The sequence below is a fragment of the Camelina sativa genome, chromosome 5, assembly GCF_000633955.1.
Source record: "Camelina sativa cultivar DH55 chromosome 5, Cs, whole genome shotgun sequence".
Classification (NCBI taxonomy): domain Eukaryota; kingdom Viridiplantae; phylum Streptophyta; class Magnoliopsida; order Brassicales; family Brassicaceae; genus Camelina; species Camelina sativa.
In genome coordinates this window covers 30,093,591-30,114,577 of record NC_025689.1, presented here as the reverse complement: position 1 = coordinate 30,114,577, position 20,987 = coordinate 30,093,591, and the positions used below count along the sequence as shown (strand labels likewise).

At 33.9% G+C, this 20,987-nt stretch overlaps 3 protein-coding genes across 4 annotated transcripts in view; 2 read left to right on the top strand and 1 right to left on the bottom strand.

The window, feature by feature from the left end:
• On the bottom strand, nt 297-1,817 carry LOC104787895 (tetraketide alpha-pyrone reductase 2-like). The gene is made up of 4 exons (XM_010513550.1): nt 1,558-1,817; nt 1,102-1,466; nt 654-1,006; nt 297-554 (listed from the first exon to the last, which is right to left on the bottom strand). The coding sequence occupies exons 1-4, from the start codon at nt 1,661-1,663 to the stop codon at nt 413-415; spliced, it is 966 nt and encodes a 321-aa protein (XP_010511852.1). The 5' UTR covers nt 1,664-1,817; the 3' UTR covers nt 297-412.
• Nucleotides 14,769-16,972, top strand: LOC104787893 (3-ketoacyl-CoA synthase 6-like). Its single transcript, XM_010513549.1, has 2 exons — nt 14,769-15,893; nt 16,211-16,972. The coding sequence occupies exons 1-2, from the start codon at nt 14,849-14,851 to the stop codon at nt 16,657-16,659; spliced, it is 1,494 nt and encodes a 497-aa protein (XP_010511851.1). The 5' UTR covers nt 14,769-14,848; the 3' UTR covers nt 16,660-16,972.
• The window catches only part of LOC104787892 (zinc finger protein CONSTANS-LIKE 6), a 4,726-nt gene continuing 3,736 nt past the window's right edge, over nt 19,998-20,987 (top strand). The window contains exon 1 of one of the 2 annotated variants that reach the window (XM_010513548.2): nt 19,998-20,556. In XM_010513548.2, coding sequence (XP_010511850.1) covers nt 20,191-20,556 — 366 coding nt within the window. In that variant the 5' untranslated portion in view covers nt 19,998-20,190. The remainder of the gene's footprint in view (nt 20,557-20,987) is intronic. The other variant, XM_010513547.2, reaches the window with a different exon arrangement.

The following is a 20,987-nucleotide window of genomic DNA, read 5'->3' as shown; positions in this document are numbered from 1 at the left end:
AGACTATATAGTATAAAGAATGTTCAGATTCATTCATACACATAATGAATCCAAGTGCTTTGTGAATTTGAGAGATTGTATTGTTTTTGTATACTAATACTGTTTTAAGTCTTTAACCTTTCTGGTTGAGTTTTTTTTATGTATTGGTTAAGGCTAAAAGGAGAGAGCCCATTTGCTTAAAGGCCATTGTGATTGTGAAGTAGAGAGTTCTGAAGTTTTTTTCTAGTATAAAATTTGATAGAATGCTGGTAGGATTTCAAGTGTAACAAGATGTTGTAAAAATCATGAGAACAAGATTAGAGCAAACTACTTGATCATCAGCTTATTGAATTTATACTACTTGCTAGAGTTCAATCCAACAGACATACATCGATCCATAAGTCAACAATACGATTGTAAATATATGTATTATTCAGAGCAGACCCTTCTTCTGAAAACTGATGATACAGTCATCAAACATCTCAGGTAGTGACTTGAAGGTTCCAAAACCCAATTCTTGTATCTTCCTTGTATCCATACTATGTGGACTATTGTCCCCTTCTTTGTTACTACATCTGAAATAATAAACAAAACACAAAAAAGAATCAACCAACCAACCAACCAACCAAATGTTATCATCGACTATAAATAAATCTAATGAGATTGAGATTTACTTGTTCTCAAATGGGTAATTAGGATACTTGTTTCTCATCAACTCAATGATCTCAGACCAATGAGCAACCGAACTCGAACATATGATTCTCCCTGATGCTTTAGGCTCTTCCATAGCCAATACATGTGAAGCAACCACATCATCAATATGCACAAACCCGACCGTGAAATTCGGGTACTCTCCAGCAAGACCCTTGACAATGGCGAGTATCATAAGAAGAGTACTTGTTGGTTTTGGTCCAAGCAATGGACCAACAACAAAAGAAGGATTCACAACTACCAAATCCAATCCTTTCTCTTCAGCTATCCTCCAAGCTTCTTTCTCACCTAGAGTCTTTGCATATCCATACCAAAGCTGTGCATTCATCATTCAAATTCACACAAAGTCACAACAAACCAATCAGTAACATGCAGAGTAAAAGATAAAAGAAGTGTTTTGTTTAATCTCACATTGAAGCGTTTGCAATATTCAGGATCACTCCAATGAGACTCATTGAGAGGGGAAGCTTCAGTGGCATCGAAACGGTAACGTATCGAAGAGCAAGAAGAAGTAAGAACAATCCTTTTCAATGTGGCTTTGGACTTAGCACAAGAGCTCATCACATTTGTTGTACCTTTTATAATAGGATCAACTAATGTCTCTTGAATGTTATGATCATTTGGAACAAGAACAGGGGAAGCTGTGTGGAATACTCCGTCAACACCATTCACTGCTTCATCAAAGCTTCCTTCAACGGTTAGATCAGCTTGGAGAATCTTTAGCCTCTGTTTCGCTCCTTGAAACTCCCATAAAAATCCAACCTTTGCTTCATCACCTTTTGAGACATAAGCTCAAATCTAATCAGAACACAGAAACTAAAGGTGGAAACTTTGTTGTGTGAGAGACAAAATTTGGGGGGACCTTACGTGGGTTTCGGACAGTGGTTCGAACGGTGTGACCGAGTTCGAGAAGTGATTTGATGATGTAAGAAGCAATGAAACCTGTTCCTCCAGTTACCAAGTACTCTGGCATCTTCTTTGTCTCTGCTACGAGTTTTTGGATTTTTTTTTGAAATTGCAGAGAGATTGTGATTAGGTTTTAATAATAGTGATCTTTGTGGATGTAAAAGAAGAGTGGGTGATTCATCGCATTCGTGTTTGTGAAATGACAATTTGTTTAGTGTTTAATCAAGAAGTGCCAGTTCACTATGATCTGGACCAAATATTATATTATAGACAGTTAAAGCTGAAGATGAAATTTCTAAAGGCCCAATCTCGTTGGGCTTCAAAGGTTTGTGATGGACAGATGGATTGTCCATCATCATTACTGTCGAATATTTCTTAAAAATATATAACCTACTCTACATAATATGATCTAGTTACATTAGCACTATTTTATAACTAATGTAATAATTTATAATGGTCACATCATTATTCATTTACAGAAGTTTTACTGTACTGTTATATCACAAATTCAAAATTTAATTCGGTAGTTTGTGTAAGTGAATTAAGAATAGCAAATTTATAAAAATACAGATGATTTTTTTTGTTTTTAATGAAAACATCGTCCTAATTATAGCTAGGATTGAGGAAAAATATTTAAAGTGGGGGAGGACAAAAACTAAGTTTAGATATATTTTTAAAACTCGTTTGTATATCCTACTATATTAATTGAGAAGTACAAATATGAAACTAACCTTAAAATGTGTAGAAAATTACATTCAATTGCCATTAGAAAAGATTAATTAAACTTAATTAACTAATTTAAATAAATATAATTAATTAAAAAACACTCACAGATTAAATATTAAAAAATCTAAAAAAATCTAAAAAAATATTTTCTCTCTCTAATAAATTATGGACGAAATTACTAATGATTTTTAAAAAAAAAATATATAAATCAATCAAAATTTCAAAAACTAAGATTTTATATCCAAGTATACAATACAATTACTTTTAATAACTAAATTCGAAAATTTTGTTAAGTTTTCAAATTATGATTCTCCTATCATCTTTATTTTATTTTACTTACAAATTGTTTGAAATTTTCATATAATACTTATAATATAAAATGCATATTTTTTTTCTGCATATGTTGTGATTTGATTTTTTTAAAAACTAAGATATATTACTCATTCTATGAAAATGTGTGTTTTAATTTCCACATTGGCAGGTTGGTAAAACTAAATTTATATAAATGATAAATTAATAATTTTTATTTGCTCATAATTAAAATATTTAAATTACGATTTTATATTTCATAAAATAATGATGCAAATACAACAAACAAACAATATAATATTGTAATAATACGTCAAAAATAAAATACTATAATATTGTAAAATAATTAGTATTCAAATAGACTAATAGATTTACATAACAATTTAAAATAAATATTATCTCAAATAAAATAACTTTTTTATATAAATAAAACAATAATTTTATTATTATATTATAATTTTTTCTTTTAAATGTTGACCCGTGCTTTAATCACGGAATATATCCTAATTTGATATTAGAAAACAACATATGTTAGAGAGGGGTCCAATATAGTCACAAATATATTATTATAATATTTAATAAAATCGAAATCAAAATTAATAGAGAGATATAGTTGGGAAGATGCCCATAATGATCAATCAAATATCACCCAATAATGTTTAACGTGTCACTTCACCATTGCTACTTCAACTATTTGTTTTCTTCTACAATTAAATCTCTATAAATTAATATTTGATAAAATAATATTTATCATAAAAAAAAAGTTTCATCCCAAAGCCAGTAAATTTTGAACATAATAAAGTAATATATTTAATGAAAATCCTATATAAATATATGGTTCATCAGTATTGTAAATTAATAATTATTTAAACTTATCAATATATATAAACATATATTAGTGAATATGACTCTTGCGTTATTTAATTTTCTTGAATTTATGTTAGTTTTATTAGAGTTTAATTCTAATATTTATATTATATCTAAACCTTTTGGTGTCAATATGATAATTGATTTTTTTTTCGTAACTAATTATACAAAATATTGGTTATAACCAAAATATTTTATTTAAAATATGTATATATATATATATGAAAAATATATATATATATATATATATATTTGAAAATATCACATTATAAAAAACTTTTTAAATTAATCTGATTACTTAATACCTTTTTAAATTTATCTGATTACTTAATACCTCTTTAAATTAATAAAATATTTTAGTTCCTCTGTTCTTAATTTATAGATGTATTACTATAAATTAATTGACTGGAAAGCCAAATGCAAGGAAATTAACTGTAACAACCGATAAAAGATGAAAGATACTATAAATAGAACATAATCTCAATGATAAATGGGAAAATCTAATGTATTGGATTTAGTTATAAAACAATCTCCTAAACTTTTTTTTTTTTTTGACAACAATAGAATCAGCTCAAAAAGCCAATTTGTGGGAAAAGAGTTCACAGACAAAACATGTTGCGGTGATAGTCGCGCTTGGCGTGTCAGGGAATCCGCTATGACATTCGCATAATTTCCTAAACTTTGATTTTCTTACTACACATAACAACAAGTACTCCATCTGCTTCTAATAGATTGATGTTATAGGATTTATTTGTGTTTCTAAAAGGTTGATTTTGTAGATTAAAACTAAAATAATTATTCTCCTTTATGCTTTTTCTTACATGACATTTATCTAGTGGGTTTTTTTTTCTTTTATTTATCTATCAAAAAATAATTATAAATTAATTTATAAATAAAACATAAATTTTTTCTTAATATGTGTGATAATGTTTAAACATCAATCTATTAGGAACAGAGGGAATATGATTTAGGAGCCGGAGGATTCTCGTAAACGTATCAGTGTTCAAGATGCTTTTATTGTTATCTTGTTATGAATTAGAGGATTTAGAGAACAAAATCTCTTGTTCTTATTATTCATAAGGTGTCTGAGGTAACATATATATAGTGTTACATAAGTCTTAAGCTAAACCGACCTAAAGTAGAACATGGCCGATGGGCCTTGGTCCAATGGACCGTAAGTATGGAACTCATAGTGGGTAGGTTATAGAAGTCCATTCCAAGTGTTTTACAACACTCCCCCTTGGATGATATAACCGTGCCTATGCTGGAAGGGATCGATGCAATATGCTTGGGGATGCTGCCTCATTAAAATCTTACCAGGAAAACCCAGTGGAACAAAACCATGGTGAAGGAAAAAGAGTATAGCACACATCACTCCCCCTGTTCCAAGCATCACTCTAAGTCCTTAAGTTTCCGCATTCCAATCTGGTGCGTGAGCTTCTTGAAAATTGTTGTTGGTAGTGCCTTGGTGAAGAGATCGGCTGAGTTGTCGCATGATTGAACTTGTACCACTTGAACTTCTCCGGTCTTTTGTAGTTCATGTGTGAAGAAGAACTTTGGTAGTATGTGCTTCGTCCGATCTCCCTTGATATAACCTTCCTTGAGCTGTGCGATGCAGGCCGTATTGTCTTCATAGATGACCATTGCTTCCTTGTCATTGTCCATGCCACTATCGGTCCGAATATGTTGAGTCATAGACCTCAACCAAACACACTCTCTGCTGGCTTCATGAATTGCTAGTATCTCTGCGTGATTTGATGAAGTCGCCACAAGACTTTGCTTCATAGAATGCCATGATATCGCTGTACCACCATGCGTGAATACATAACCAGTTTGTGACCTTGAATTATGTGGATCCGATAGGTAACCTCCATCAGCAAAACCAACTAAACCTTCTCTATTATAGTTAGTATAAAATAAACCAAAGTCTGTTGTTTCTTGTAGGTAACGCAGAACATGTTTAATACCGTTCCAGTGCCTTTTGGTTGGACAAGAGCTAAATCTTGCTAGGAGGTTCACGGCAAAACATATGTCTGGTCTAGTGTGGCTAGCCAAAAACATTAAAACTCCTATAGCACTGAGGTATGGCACTTCAGGACCAAGAACTTCTTCATTGTCCTTCTTTGGACCAAATGGATCTATATCCAAGTCAAGGCTTCTTACAACCATTGGGCTGGTCAATGGGTGAGCCTGGTCCATATTAAACCTCGTGAGTACCTTTTCTGTATATGCCATTTGATGCACAAGGATTCCATTATTTGTGTACTCAAGTTGTAGCCCCAAACAGAACTTAGTTTTTCTTAAGTCTTTCATTTCAAATTCTCTCTTTAAATACTCTACTGTTTGGGAGATTTCACCAGGGATTCCAAATATGTTTAAATCATCAACATAAACTGCTATAATAACAAACCCTTTGTTTGCAAACTTCTTAATAAATATACATGGACTGATTGGGTCATTCTTATAGCCTTCTTTAGCTAAATATTCACTTAATCGATTATACCACATTCGACCACTCTGTTTCAGTCCATAAAGGGATTTGTTCAGCCTAATGCAATACTGTTCTTGAGAACCACTCTTATCTTTGAACTCAATATCCTATGGTAATCTCATATAAATTTTATTATCCAGTGGACCATATAAGTATGCGGTTACAACATCCATTAACCGCAAATCCAGTTTTTCTCTTATAGCCAAACTTATTAAGTACCTAAATATTGTTGCATCCATCACAGGGGAGTATGTCTCCTCATAGTCTATTCCTGGTCTTTGAGAGAATCCTTGTGCTACAAGCTGAGCCTTATATCTCAAAATTTCATTATTCTCATTTCTCTTCCTCACAAAGACCCACTTGTGTCCAACTGGTTTAATTTCAGGTGTTGTCCTTAAGATCGGACCAAACACACTTCTCTTCTTTAAAGATTTTAACTCCACATCAATGGCTTCTTTCCCCTTTAGCCAATCTTTACTTTGAGTGCACTCTAATATAGACGTGGGTTCATGATCCTCATTTATCTCAAGTGCTACCTTGTATGCAAATATTTCATTGATGTCGACATCCTTTCGGTTCCATTGAATTCCAGACATGATATAATTTATTGAGATCTCATTATTATCAATACCTTCAGGTTCTTGAGGTTCAGCGTCCCAAACCTCATTGGTACCTTAGGATTTGCCGCAGCTATGTCTGTATTTTCTGTAATTCACTTAACCTCGGTCTGTTTTGCACCTTTAGACTTCCAAGTGTTCTTATCTTTGGAACCTAATGGTCTACCTCGTTTCAAACGTGGCTTAGACTCTGTAGCAACTTGATTATTCTGTTCCTTTTGAACATCAATACGTACTGGTGCATTACAAATTGGTATGTACGATTTTGTTATTCTCTTTGGGCCAGCAAAGGAATCTGGCAATTGATTAGCTAGCTTTTGTAAATGAACAATCTTTTGAACCTCTGCATCACATGCTAGAGTTCGAGGATCTTGCCAATTTAAGGATGTTTGATTCCATGTTAATTCCTTGACCAGCTTGCTAGTCTCACCACCTAACATAGGGAATTCGGACTCAACAAAGTTACAGTCCGCGTATCTAGCCTTAAATAAATCTCCTGTGGTTGGCTCAAGATACTTTATAATAGTGGGAGACTCATATCCAACATATATTCCAATCCTCCTTTGAGGTCCCATCTTAGTTCTCTGTGGTGGAGCAATAGGTACATAAACGGCACATCCAAATGTTTTGAGATGGGATATGTCTGGCTCTTGACCCGATAATAGTTGGGATGGTGAATATTTGTGTTCACTAGATGGCATGATGCGTATAAGTTCTGCTGCATGTAAGACTGCGTGTCCCCAAGCCGACACAGGGAGCTTCGATCTCATTAGCAATGGCCGAGCTATCAATTGTATTCGTTTAATGAAGGATTCAGCTAATCCGTTTTGTGTATGGACATGTGCCATAGGATGTTCCACACTCACCCTCATGGACATACAATAATCATTAAACGCTTGGGATGTGAATTCACCAGCATTGTCTAGACGTATAGTCTTAAGTGGAAAATCTGGAAAATGTGCTCTTAGCCTTATAATTTGAGCGAACAGCCTAGCAAATGCTAGGTTCCTTGTGGATAACAAGCAAACGTGTGACCATCTGGTTGATGCATCGATCATAACCATAAAATATCTAAATATCCCACAAGGTGGGTGTATTGGTCCACATATATCACCTTTTATCCTTTCCAGAAAGTTTAAAGTCTCTTTAGTGACTTTTACTGGTGATGGCCTTATGATAAGTTTCTCTTGTGCACATTCTACACAAGTGAGATGTTTAGGGATAACTTTTCTCTCTTTAAGAGTGTGCCCATTCGAATTCTTAATCAATTTACGCATCATGTTCGAACCCGGGTGGCCTAGCCGGTCATGCCATAGAGTGAATTGTTCATTGAACATTTTGTGCTTTGCCAAGTTAGCTTCTATCATATTGATCTAAGCATGGTATAAACCAATGGCTAGTGCAGGTATAGTCTCTAAGACTTTCTTATGTCCTTTCACATTTTCTGTAATGTATAGGAATTATTTATTTCCTTCACCCTTGGTTTTAATATGATAACCATTCAATCTAATGTCTTTAAAGCTCAATAAACTTCTCTTAGAGCTGGGTGAGTACAAGGCATCACTTAGTTCAATATGTGTGCCATTAGGTAATAATATGTGAGCTTGGTTGTAGCCTTCTATTAAGCTTGCTATACCCGCAATTGTACTAACATTGGCACTTTTCATTATGAGGTTTATGAAATATCTTTTGTTCTTCAATATTGTGTGGCTGGATCCACTGTCCACCACTAGTACACTCATATCCTCAGCCATTTCTATATAGAACAATAATTTGTATTTTAATTTAATAAGGCAATCAAGTATATAAAATAAAATATTTGAATTTAAACCAAAGTAATTATCCAATACATTGACTGAAATTAAAGCATAAAATCATAGAAATTAAACCAAAAATAAAACCAAAATTCAATCATCATTCTTAAGGCAATCGGAAGTCTCATAGGCTAGTGAGTCATCATTCTCATAGTCGAAGTCTCCTTCACCATCGAGATGCACATAGTTGGCTTCTGGGTTCTTCTTCAAGACCTCTTGATATGCATCAATAAGATGTTTGGGTGTTCTGCAATTCTTTGCCCAATGATTAGACATACCACATCGGTGACAAACCGATTTTGCCTTGGTTTGTGGTTTAAAAGACCCACGGCCTCTGCCACCACGACCACAACCTCCACGGCCGTAACCATCAAACCGGCTAGCTTGGCCTCCTCGACCACCACGTCCTCTGCCACCACGGCCACGGCCGTAGTGTCTTTCTCTGTGGACATTGTTGGTCTCCTTAGGCTTTTTGGGCTCCTTAGGCTCTACAGAATTTTTCTTTGCCAAATCAACCTTGTGGGCTTCTGGTAATGGGATTGTACCAGGAGGTCTCATAGCACTATTCATCAGCAACAGCTCATTTTTCTGCTCAACTAACAGTAAACACGAGATAAAGTCCCCATAGTTGTCAAAACCCTTTTCCTGATACTGTTGCTGAAGGACTATGTTGTGAGTGCTAAAAGTAGACAATGTCTTCTCTAGCAGCTCTTTCTCTGTCACTTCAGTACCACACAACCTAAGGAGTGAGACAATCCTAAAAAGCTCAGAGTTATACTCATCCATAGATTTGTAATCCTGGATCCTTAGGTGTTTCCAATCAAACTCGGCCTTTGGTAGGAGCACCTTCTTTTGGTGTCCATATCTGCGTTTAAGCTCTGTCCAAAGGCCAAGGGGATCTTCTATGAAGAGATACTGATTCTTGAGACTCTCAGCAAGGTGATGGTGTATGTGCTGAATGGCCTTGTACTTTTGCTTGTCAGAACACTCATTATCTTCTTCAATGCATTCGAACAAGTCCTTTGATTTCAGATGGATCTTAGTGTCCAATGCCCATTGCAAGTAGTTGTCTCCAGAAGCATTCAAAATACCATACTCTAGGTTTTTGAGTCTTGCCATCTGCATAAAACAGAAATAGACAACCGTTCATTAGCATGCGGTATTAGAGACCGAAACATGCAATCAATATTAATTCAGGTCATGCGGTATTTGAGACCGAAACATGCCTTAGGCCATGCGGTATTTGAGACCGAAACATGCCTTGCCTTACTTATAATTTTGTGGTTTAATTTATGCATGCAAGACAACAAACCTAGATAGGTACTAGCATGCAACAATTTCCTTTTTACTAGATAGAATTTCCTGCTTAAGTTTTCCTTTTCAAATTAGGATTTTAGTAAATATTGTTCTATGTTTTTAGATAATTACTTGAATTAATTTTAGGAGTTATCCTAATCTATGTTTAATTCCGATTTTCAAGTTTCAATTTTATGTAAGATCAATCAGATCCAATCCTAGAACAATAAAGCTAATGTTTCTTAAACTTTTAGGGTAATTACTAAAATTTATTTGGGAGTTATCCTAACAATTTTAACAACCAAAGAACATATCTATGCATTCGATTTTAAGTTTTAAAGTCATAGGGTTTAAGCATAAAACTTGTTTGTTGATTGTATACTTTGTAGTTTTAGGGTTCCAACAAGTTTTATGGATTGAATTCGATTCATAGGTTCTTAAGGAGGTTTTGATCTTATTTACCTTTCACCAATTGGATCTGACTGGATATGAACCGGGAGCTAACAGACCTCGGTTGTACCTCTCTCACTCGATCACGAACCTCGGACAAGAATCGAACAAAACTCAAGCGGGAACCGATCTCCTCGAACAGAACTCACCCCGAACCAAAGTAGACCACGAACTCGGATAGGAATCAAGCAAGGACAGATCGCCGACAGTAACCACGAACAAGGGAAGAAGGCGGCGGTTTTTAGGGTAAGGGTTTTCTCAGCTGGACCTTAGAGTCTATTGTGCTGATAACGTGTTATGAATTATAGGATTTAGGGAACGAGATCTCTTGTTTCTATTATTCATAAGGTGTCCGAGGTTACATATATATAGTGTTACATAAGTCTTAAGCTAAACCGACCTAAGGTAGAACATGACCGATGGGCCTTGGTCCAATGGACCGTAAAGTATGGAACTCATAGTGGGCATGTTATAGAAGTCCATTCAAAGTGTTTTACAACATATCCTACTATATTAATTGAGAAGTACAATTATGAAACTAACTTTAAAATATGTAAAAAATTACATTCAATTACCATTAGAAAAATTTAATTAAGATTAATTAATTAATTAATTAAATATAATAAATTAAAAAATAAAAATGCTGACAGATCAAATTTAAAAAAATCTAAAAAGGTAAAAGAAATCTATTCAAATCAAAACTAATATGTACTTAAAAAATTATAAAAAATAAAAATTAACTGTTAAGATTTTTTTTAAATACGGATAACTTTTTTTCAAGGAGACTGTTTTTTTTTTTTTAATTTTACATTGTCATGCCAATGATTTTAAATAATTATTAGTTTAAAAAAAATATTTTATCTCTGTAATAAATTATGGACGAAAATTACAAAATATTTTTTTTAAAAATATAACAAATCAGAATTTCAAAAACTATCCAAGTAATCAATATAATTATTTTTAATAACTAGATTTCAAAAATTTTGTTAAAATTTCAAATTATGATTATCCTATCATCTTTATTTTCTTTTATTTACAAATTGTTTGGAATTTTTATATAATACTTATGATTAATAAAATGCAGATTTTTTCTCCATATGTTGTGATTTGAATTTTTAAAAACAAAGATATATTACTCGATCTATAAAAATAAAATGTGTTTTTTAATTTTCACATTGACAGGTTGGTAAAACTAAATTTATATAGCTGATAAATTAATAAATTTTATTTGTTCATAATTATAATATTAAAATTACTACTTCATATTTCACAAAATAATGATGCAAATACAACAAACAAACAACATAAAATTTTAATATACGTCAAAAAATAAAATACTATGATATTCTAAAATAATTAGTAATCAAAAAAACATATATAGATTTACAGAACAATTAAAAATAAATATTATCTCAAACAAAATAATTTTATTTAAAAATATAATAATAACTTTTATTATTTTATTATATTTTTTTTTAAAAATGTTAACCCGTGCTTTAAGTACGGGATATTTCCTACTCTTACATTATGTAATATGTTTAATTTCTTACAGTCAATTATATTCGAATCATTGGGGATAGAACTTTCGAAGAAAGAATATGAAAAATCTACACAAAGTTAAAAGCAGACATTTTGGTAAATTTAAATTTTATCAGATATATTAAAATTATAATTTTATATAAAATAACGTATTATCGGATATAGTAACATAAAATATTTTGAAAATCCATCGGTAGGTGAAAGTACTATATATTCCTCCTCTACGATTTACAAGAAAATGACAATGGCGATAAAAAGGAAGAAAAGGTTTGGTGCGGCGGCTCTAGCCTCTACCATTTCAAGCAGTCATCGGTCATATTTTGTTTTGGTTAAATTGGCTAAAACGGCTTTAAGTTTGTTTGCCATAAACTTTGAAGAATGATTTAAAAATCCTTTGCTTGACCAAAGAAAAAAAAAAAAAAACAAATCTGCCAGGGTAAAATAATTGATTTCACAGAATTTAAAATAAATTCCTTTATAGGTCGTGTCGTAAGATAGCAAACTAGAAAACAGCAAACTAAAAAACAGCAATTGACAAGTCAAAAGTGTTTAGGAGAACTGCGAAGTTTAAAAATTATATGCATACGGAGAGGCATTACAACAAAATGAGAAAATTTTATACAATAAATACAAATTCTAAAATAGTTGAGAGTTGCAACGAATTCCTACAATAGAGACACATAATTATACATTTATTTGTTTTTGTTAAACGTCTTAATAGGTGGTTGGCCGCTGGTTGGTCTGAGTTATACGTGTATTGATTTTATGACATCACACTGTCTTTGTGAAGGGGCCGTTGTATTATGTACTTTGTTGTAAACTTACGGCCGGGGTTTTATATTGACTATGTTAGATTTAGATATATATTACGGGGAGAAGAAGACCGGCTCACAAAGCAAATCAACCCAAATCTAAGCATCATCTTACATGTAGTGACATACAAAGTTATGTAAAATAACTATAACTAATATTGTTTTTAAAAATGATGATCAGTAGGTCAAAGTGATCACTAATATCCCGTACTCTATTCATGGTCCATAACTGGTAGTATGGACTATATGCCTACACATGTTTATTTATTCCGGAAGATGATGGAAGAACTGGTAGTATGGACTATATGAAAACGGTGTGGCTAATGAAATAGTGACACACTATATCCATATTAAATGTACATTATGAATGGTTCCAAACTAAACTTCTCCATCAAATTTTGCTGGCATTAATGATTTCATTATGGAACAGCAAAAATTCTACCATGTTCACCTTTGAGTTTAGAAACATATCCTCTTACTCTATTATGCTGGGTTACTAATTAGCTTTAAAAGTTTTTTTTTTTCTAATCTCAGTTTCTATATACAGTACGATCTTACAGTCATAATCAAGGATAGAATAAAACTTCTGTTTAGCAAAAAGAATCATGGCAGAAAAGATTTTGGACTTTATTTGAGGTTTTGGTGGATTGTGTCTATATGTGAAATCATGAGATCTCAAGATTTGTCTTCTTTCAGTTTCCAAGTCAAACATAGTAACTACTACTATTTGATTTCTCATGCATGCTTTTCGAATTTTCATCGATCTTCAAGATTTGTCTTCTTGCACTTTCCAAGTCAAACATCGTAACTACTGTTTGATTTTCCCTCGTGTGTTCCCTCTTTCAAATGACACTATTTGACCCCAACTAGAAGAATTTCATAGTAATTTTGAAAAGATTAATTGTGTAATTCACAGTCGTATTTTGATACCATTTTTTTTTCTCATGTTTACACTTATTGTTGGTTTGGTTCAATGAAATAATGGAAAGAATTTGCTCATGCTTTTCACAACTTTAAAACTGTTTTTTTTTCTAAATGTAATTCAATGCATTTTTTCGTTCGTCGTATATTACTTACATACATACATTATCTTTTAACATTTCATAAATGATACAAAAAGTACAGATGAAAAGTAATACTAATAGAATTTATGGATTTTGTATTCAAATAGTTGGTTTTGTAGCTTAAGTTGGCTCACTAACTTGCACATTTTGTATCCGTGAAACAAAAAAAATATAGGATTACACAAAGACATCATATCCTATAATGTCTCTGATTTTCACGCTACCTACCACGTATATGGGTGATAGGTCCAAACTCACAAGTAAGTTTACGTACAGTCAATTCGTCTTTTCCGGTATGAACGTACATTTTATTTTATACGCGTAAGATATGATTGCTAATTCTTTCATTTATGGAACTAGACCGAGTTAGCGCAATATATGCTAACGCCTCGGATAAAATATTATTTAGGGGTGGACACAAGGCAATATATGCTTTTTAAGGTATATTTGCTATTTGAATCACTTTGCTTTGCAGAAGGGTACTAAAATTATCTGTACTTGCTTAACATAAACGAATCCATAAAACTAGTTTATTTGTGGGTTATTTAATTATTTTGCTACTTGCAAATCACTTGCGCATATGTCACTTGTGGTACTTTTTCAAAAAAAATATAAAATAAATTAAAGCTATATATTTAATCTTGTTATTTGGCACATACTTGTGAAACTCATAACTAAATTATGTTACTGCTTTGATAACGACCAATTTTGTTTTTCCCATAAGCAAATGTAAAGTAACATGTACGAGTGATAAGTACCAAGTATTTATGTCCACCCATAGTAACAGTACTATATTGCGCCTACCGGGCAACGTGAACGTGATCATCAAATCAAAGTAGTCACCAAACGCTTTGATCTCCATAAAACCAAAAAAGCTGACACGTCTTTGCTGTTTTCTATTTATTTCCCTCACAACAACAATTTTTGATAGATTGAAATCTTTTTTATATCAAAAGGGAACAGTCCTTATCATTTGCTCCCATCACTTGCTTTTGTCTACTTACAACTGGAAATCGAGGAGAATTGTATTACTACAAAACAACATTTTCTCATAATAATAAAATATGACAAAAAAGAAAATTAAATAGATAGGCAAAGCAAGAGCGTTGGGTGACGTTGGTATCTTCATTAACTCCTCTCATCTACCCCTTTCTCTCTTCGCCTTTATATCCTTCACCTTCCCTCTCTCTTCTTTCATTAAATTCAAAAACCCTAATCACATTTTGTAAAACCATAATACAAATTATACATTAAAACTCTCCCGAAGATGCCTCAGGCACCTATGCCAGAGTTAACTAGCTCGGTGAAGCTCAAGTACGTGAAACTTGGTTACCAATACTTGGTCAATCATTTCTTGAGTTTTCTTTTGATCCCGATCATGGCAATCGGCGCCGTTGAGCTTCTTCGGATGGGTCCTGAAGAGATCCTTAATGTTTGGAATTCGCTCGAATTTGATCTAGTTCAGGTTCTATGTACTTCCTTCTTTGTCATCTTCATCTCCACCGTTTACTTCATGTCCAAGCCACGTACCATCTACCTCGTTGACTATTCTTGTTACAAGCCGCCTGTCACGTGCCGTGTTCCTTTTGCAACTTTCATGGAACACTCTCGTTTGATCCTCAAGGACAAGCCTAAGAGCGTTGAGTTCCAAATGAGAATCCTCGAACGTTCTGGCCTCGGTGAAGAGACTAGTCTCCCTCCGGCTATTCATTATATTCCTCCAACACCAACCATGGACGCGGCTAGAAGTGAAGCTCAGTTGGTTATCTTCACGGCCATGGACGATCTCTTCAAGAAAACTGGTCTAAAACCTAAAGACGTCGACATCCTCATTGTCAACTGCTCTCTCTTCTCTCCCACTCCATCTCTCTCCGCTATGGTCATCAACAAATATAAGCTTAGAAGCAACATCAAAAGCGTTAATCTCTCAGGGATGGGATGCAGCGCGGGTTTGATCTCAGTCGATCTAGCCCGAGACTTGCTCCAAGTTCATCCCAATTCGAATGCGATCATCGTCAGCACGGAGATCATAACACCTAATTACTATCAGGGAAACGAGAGAGCCATGTTGTTACCTAATTGCCTCTTCCGCATGGGCGCGGCAGCCATACTCATGTCAAACCGCCGGTCTGACCGGTGGCGAGCCAAATACAAGCTTTCCCACCTCGTCCGTACCCACCGTGGTTCCGACGACAAGTCTTTCTATTGCGTTTACGAACAGGAAGACAAAGAAGGACACGTTGGGATCAACTTGTCCAAAGATCTCATGGCCATCGCCGGTGAAGCCCTCAAGGCTAATATCACCACAATAGGTAATAATAATACAACATCATTTTCTTTCACTTTCATACCATAACAATGATATATATATACGGTGAAAACTATATTAAGGGCCGGGTGGGGCATTCAGACTACACATCAATTTTGTTTTAAATAAAAGAATAGTAATAACTTAATACTTTCTTGATAAATGTCACGTTTGTATGAAAGTTTAGGTTACTCGAGTCGGTTGCATTGAATTCTAGTCGTTCGGTAGAAAATTTATTCGGTTTTATAGTAAAGTTTGGTTTGGCTTAGGTTATATAACATTATGGTACGGTTGAGTTTGATAAATGAACTGATTGAACAGGTCCATTGGTCCTACCGGCGTCGGAACAACTCCTTTTCCTCTTGTCCCTAATCGGACGTAAAATCTTCAACCCGAAATTGAAACCATACATACCGGATTTTAAATTGGCCTTTGAACACTTCTGCATTCACGCGGGAGGTAGAGCGGTGATCGACGAGCTCCAGAAGAATCTACAGTTATCAGGAGAACACGTTGAAGCCTCAAGAATGACACTGCATCGTTTTGGTAACACTTCATCGTCATCGTTATGGTACGAGCTAAGCTACATCGAGTCTAAAGGGAGAATGAGGAGAGGCGATCGAGTCTGGCAGATCGCGTTTGGGAGTGGTTTTAAGTGTAACTCTGCCGTGTGGAAGTGTAACCGTACGATTAAGACACCTAAGGACGGACCATGGTCCGATTGTATCGACCGTTACCCAGTCTTTATCCCTGAAGTTGTCAAACTCTGAACTAAAATGAAACGTCTTGCATGGTTTTAGTGATGGGGTTTGATTTTGTGTTACGGTTTAGGTTGAGATTGTCTCGGGATTTGGTTTGAAGGGATTGAGAAAATGGAAGTTAGAGGAGAAGAAAAGAGCAAAGCATAAATGTTTGTATTTAATTGCTCTGCATATACTCAAAATCTCTGCTTTTTCATTTGTGGTAATTTTTTTTACTTTTTAGTTTTTCGTGCTGTAATTAATAACTTGTGGTGTATCAAATAAGAATATTTCCTCTGTTTTATTATTTGTTTTTATCCGAGAAAAAGTTTCTTTGTTTTCATCGCTGTACGTGGTCCATAATTGCTTATTCCATCTTATTTGGTTTTAATATCAACACTTCTGGTAAAAATCAGTGTGAACTTAACCACCAATCTAAATTAAAACCAAAGTTTCAAGATCCCACATGGCCATAAACTGGATTAGCCCAGTACGTTTTACCTAATTTATGCTAATATTATGACTTAATTTTTGTATGTTGCTTTTTAAGACCCTACAACTTTTGTTCATGTATTTGGCAACGAAGACTTCATTACAACAATACTTCCACAAATCTAGTGAAGAATTTGTTAATCATCTTTATCTCTTATCTTTGTTTAACCATGTCTTCTCTTTTGTCTTTGGTTCTTTTTTAAGTTTTCTTCCTTCTTTTTGTTTGCTTTGTTCAGAGAACCATGTATGCATGAGTTTTGGATTGGAAACTCTCATGCTTTTGTAGGTTTGATATTTTATTTCCTTTAAATGTGAATTAAGCAGATTAAAAGGTAGCAAACTTACCATAGACTTTTAATGTGGTGTAACTTGATCTGTTTGTTATGATCATGTGTCAAGAGTAAAAATGTCCATCATCATAAAGATTGTGAATGTATTTCTTTTTATGGATTTTTGTGGTACATGTAGAATTGTCTGAGTCGTCGTCTATATAGAACTATCGTTGTCTAAGTGTTGCATGAGTTTGTTAGTGGTGATAATCATCATTTATAATAGCACTAAAATACTACAATAATATATTTTCCAACACTGCCACAAAATGACTTGGGCCTATATCAATAAGTGAGCCTGAAATTTCAGCGTATGGCCTTACTTCGACAGAGAGTTGACCTTCCAACCAACGAATCATATTATATGGCCTCTTTGCTCATCTTTGTCAGACGAAAAAAAGGAAAAGGAACACGAATATATAATTTGATCTCTCTTTAGTTTTTATGATATAAGAAAACTGAAAATATAGATATAGAGAATGAAGAAACAAATAATAAACGTATACAAAGAAAAATATATGATGTATATGTAGTGGAAAATAAATCTTGTAGCATGTGAGAAAAAAGTTTGAATTTAAACTTTCAAGAGCACCGTCACATTAATTATAAGTCTCCATGGTGGTGCTATTTTTAATACAATTATGGGCAATTCATTTTTTCCAAAAATACCACTTCTCATTATTTTTCAAAAAATACCATTAAATGTATTTTTTTTTAAAAATACCACAAAATTGAACAATTTTTATATATTAAAAATTAATCCCTAAATCTAAAACACTAAACCCTATACCATAAAATATCCTAAATCTAAATTTGTCAACCCAAACCTAAAAAAAAAAAGTTATACCCAACAAAAAATCAATTTTTTGTGTTTATGGTATTTTAAAAAAACAAAACTTGTGTGGTTACTTTGGAAAAAAAAAATTAAGAGTGTATTTTCGGAAAAAATACTGAATTGTGGTATTTAAATTTTGAGGAATTTCTCTATAATTTTACTATAACAAAATATATACTATTAAACAATAAGAATATGTAATGTTTCTATGGAGTGATAATCATAATGTTCTAAAAGAATCAAGACACATGATTTTAAATTATAAAAAGTTGAAAATTATTTCGTTTTTAATTTGAAGAAGTTTCTGCAAATAAACATATATGTGGATATAGGATTCAACAAGCTTATAATTTGATTTCATGAGAAGAAATTAGGTTAGAGTTAATTTAAAAGTCCGATAAAAATTTAATTAAGAGTGTTCGTTAAAAAATGAAACAATTAACTTAGGATAAAATATAAATATACTATGTAAGTAAGAGTGTTCTAGGTGTTTCTTTTATTTATTTATTTTGTATGGCAATATATTCTCTATTGTTACGCACAAAAAAAATGTTGTAATTCTTGACTCTTTATTCATCCGTAATGGTGGTATATAGATTTTTTAACAAAAAAAAATGGTGGTATATAGACGTACGTATCACATTGAAAATGAACCATGCACGGTTGTGTGCAATCATTTTTCTGCTTTAATTTTCATTTTTTAGGGTAAAGATTTTGAACATAGTTCTAATACTATGAATGTTCTGTCAAGATACATGATTTCTTAGATGGGACAAAAGTTTTAAGGTTTTAATGATCTCTTATTGACTTTTATCAATAATCAAGTCTCCAAAATCTTAGCTCCTACAAATGCCGTAAACAATATAAACATCATTGTCCAAGTACACGAATATTGCCAAGAGTGTTACATGTTGTCCATCGAGCCTCTTATCTTCTCAAGAAAAAGGTTGATGCCTTTGTTTTTGAAATTTTCTGCATATTGATGTGGTCCAGAAAAACCATAGTTATCCATTTTATCTTTTAACGCGACGTTTTCAGGTATCTCTAATTCTCCATTTATTTTGGGTTTAATCGGTGATATAAGTAAACTAGTACAACATGCCTGATTAATTAGGAACGATAACTAAAACACTAAAAAGAGATAATAAACCTTTTTTTTTTTTGTTAACTCTTATTATGCTTGCTATTTTTTTTTTTTAAATGGACTCTAGTTATTAGTTGTAATAATTGGGGGTTTTAGTGACTATACATATTTCAGTACAACTTCATGTGGACATAGAAAGCTGTATAAAGAAAGAAGATGAACATGTAGTTTGTAGATGTAGATATATCAACACCACGTACACCAAGATCTCGCTTTCTCCAAAATCACGAGAATAACTCCACACTGTTTTAACTTTTCCATGGAAAAATCCCGAGTTATAGCAAAAACGAAAAGTAACAAAATCCAAAAACAATGAGTGACTAGGCCAACGAAAACAACAAGGTGGACCATAAAGATATCCATCTGATTAAGAAGCTGGCCAATCAAAACACTAAGACGAGGATCAACTTGTAGAACTCGGCAAATCAGAATCGAGATAAGGCCTCTTCATGGCCCTCATGGGGTACAAGCGACCAAAAAGTGCATTCATTTTTTTTTACTTTAATAACACTCTCGATGATAAGCAAGAAAAAAACTCACATCGTGTGGGACATGTACTAGCCTACAACGCCTCTAAATTTAGCTCCTCACTGCCTCATAAAAAGAAAATGTAGTCTCTATTTTTCTAACCACTTCTCCAAAACTGAAACCTTTGTAGAGAGAACTCATAGTTCGATAAAACATTCTTTTTGCAACTGAGACTTGGCAACTTGTTTTTGCTCAAAGTGTCACTCCTTCTCGTTGATGGTGATAAGTATTATATGATGAAAAGTTTGGCTAGTGCGGTCGGTGGGAAGACGGCGAGGGCATGTGATAGTTGCGTGAAGAGGCGGGCACGTTGGTATTGCGCAGCTGACGATGCTTTCCTTTGCCATGGATGTGACGGTTCGGTCCACTCTGCGAACCCTCTTGCTCGTAGGCACGAGAGGGTCCGCTTGAAAACGGCTAGCACCGGAAAGCATCGCCATGCAGATGTTTCCTCTCCCTCACCACCTCATCAAGCTACGTGGCATCAGGGATTTACTCGTAAAGCTCGGACCCCACGCGGAGGAAAGAAGGGCCACACGATGGTTTTTCATGATCTTGTGCCGGAGATGAGCACGGAGGATCAGATGGAAAGCTATGAGGTGGAAGGGCAGCTCATCTTTGAGGTGCCGGTGATGAACCCGATGGTTGAGGAGCAATGCTTTAACGAATCCGTCGAGACAAAGATCGAGTTTCCGATGATGCCCGTGTGTTTCAAGAGCAGCGATGAAGAAGACGAGGATAACGCTGAAAGTTGTCTGAATGGTTTATTCCCAACCGACATGGAACTGGCTCAGTTCACAGCTGACGTGGAAACTCTCCTTGGTGGGGGGATAGAGCGAGACTTTCATCCCACGGAAGATCTAGGGTTAGGTGAGATGTTGAAGATCGAAAAAGAAGAGGTTGAGGAAGAGGAAGGAGTCGCGACCAGAGATGTGTGTGATCTTAATGAAGTTGATGAGACTTCTCCATTTGAAATAAGCTTTGACTACGAATACGCATCCAAGAGCACATACGAAGAAGAAGAAGAAGA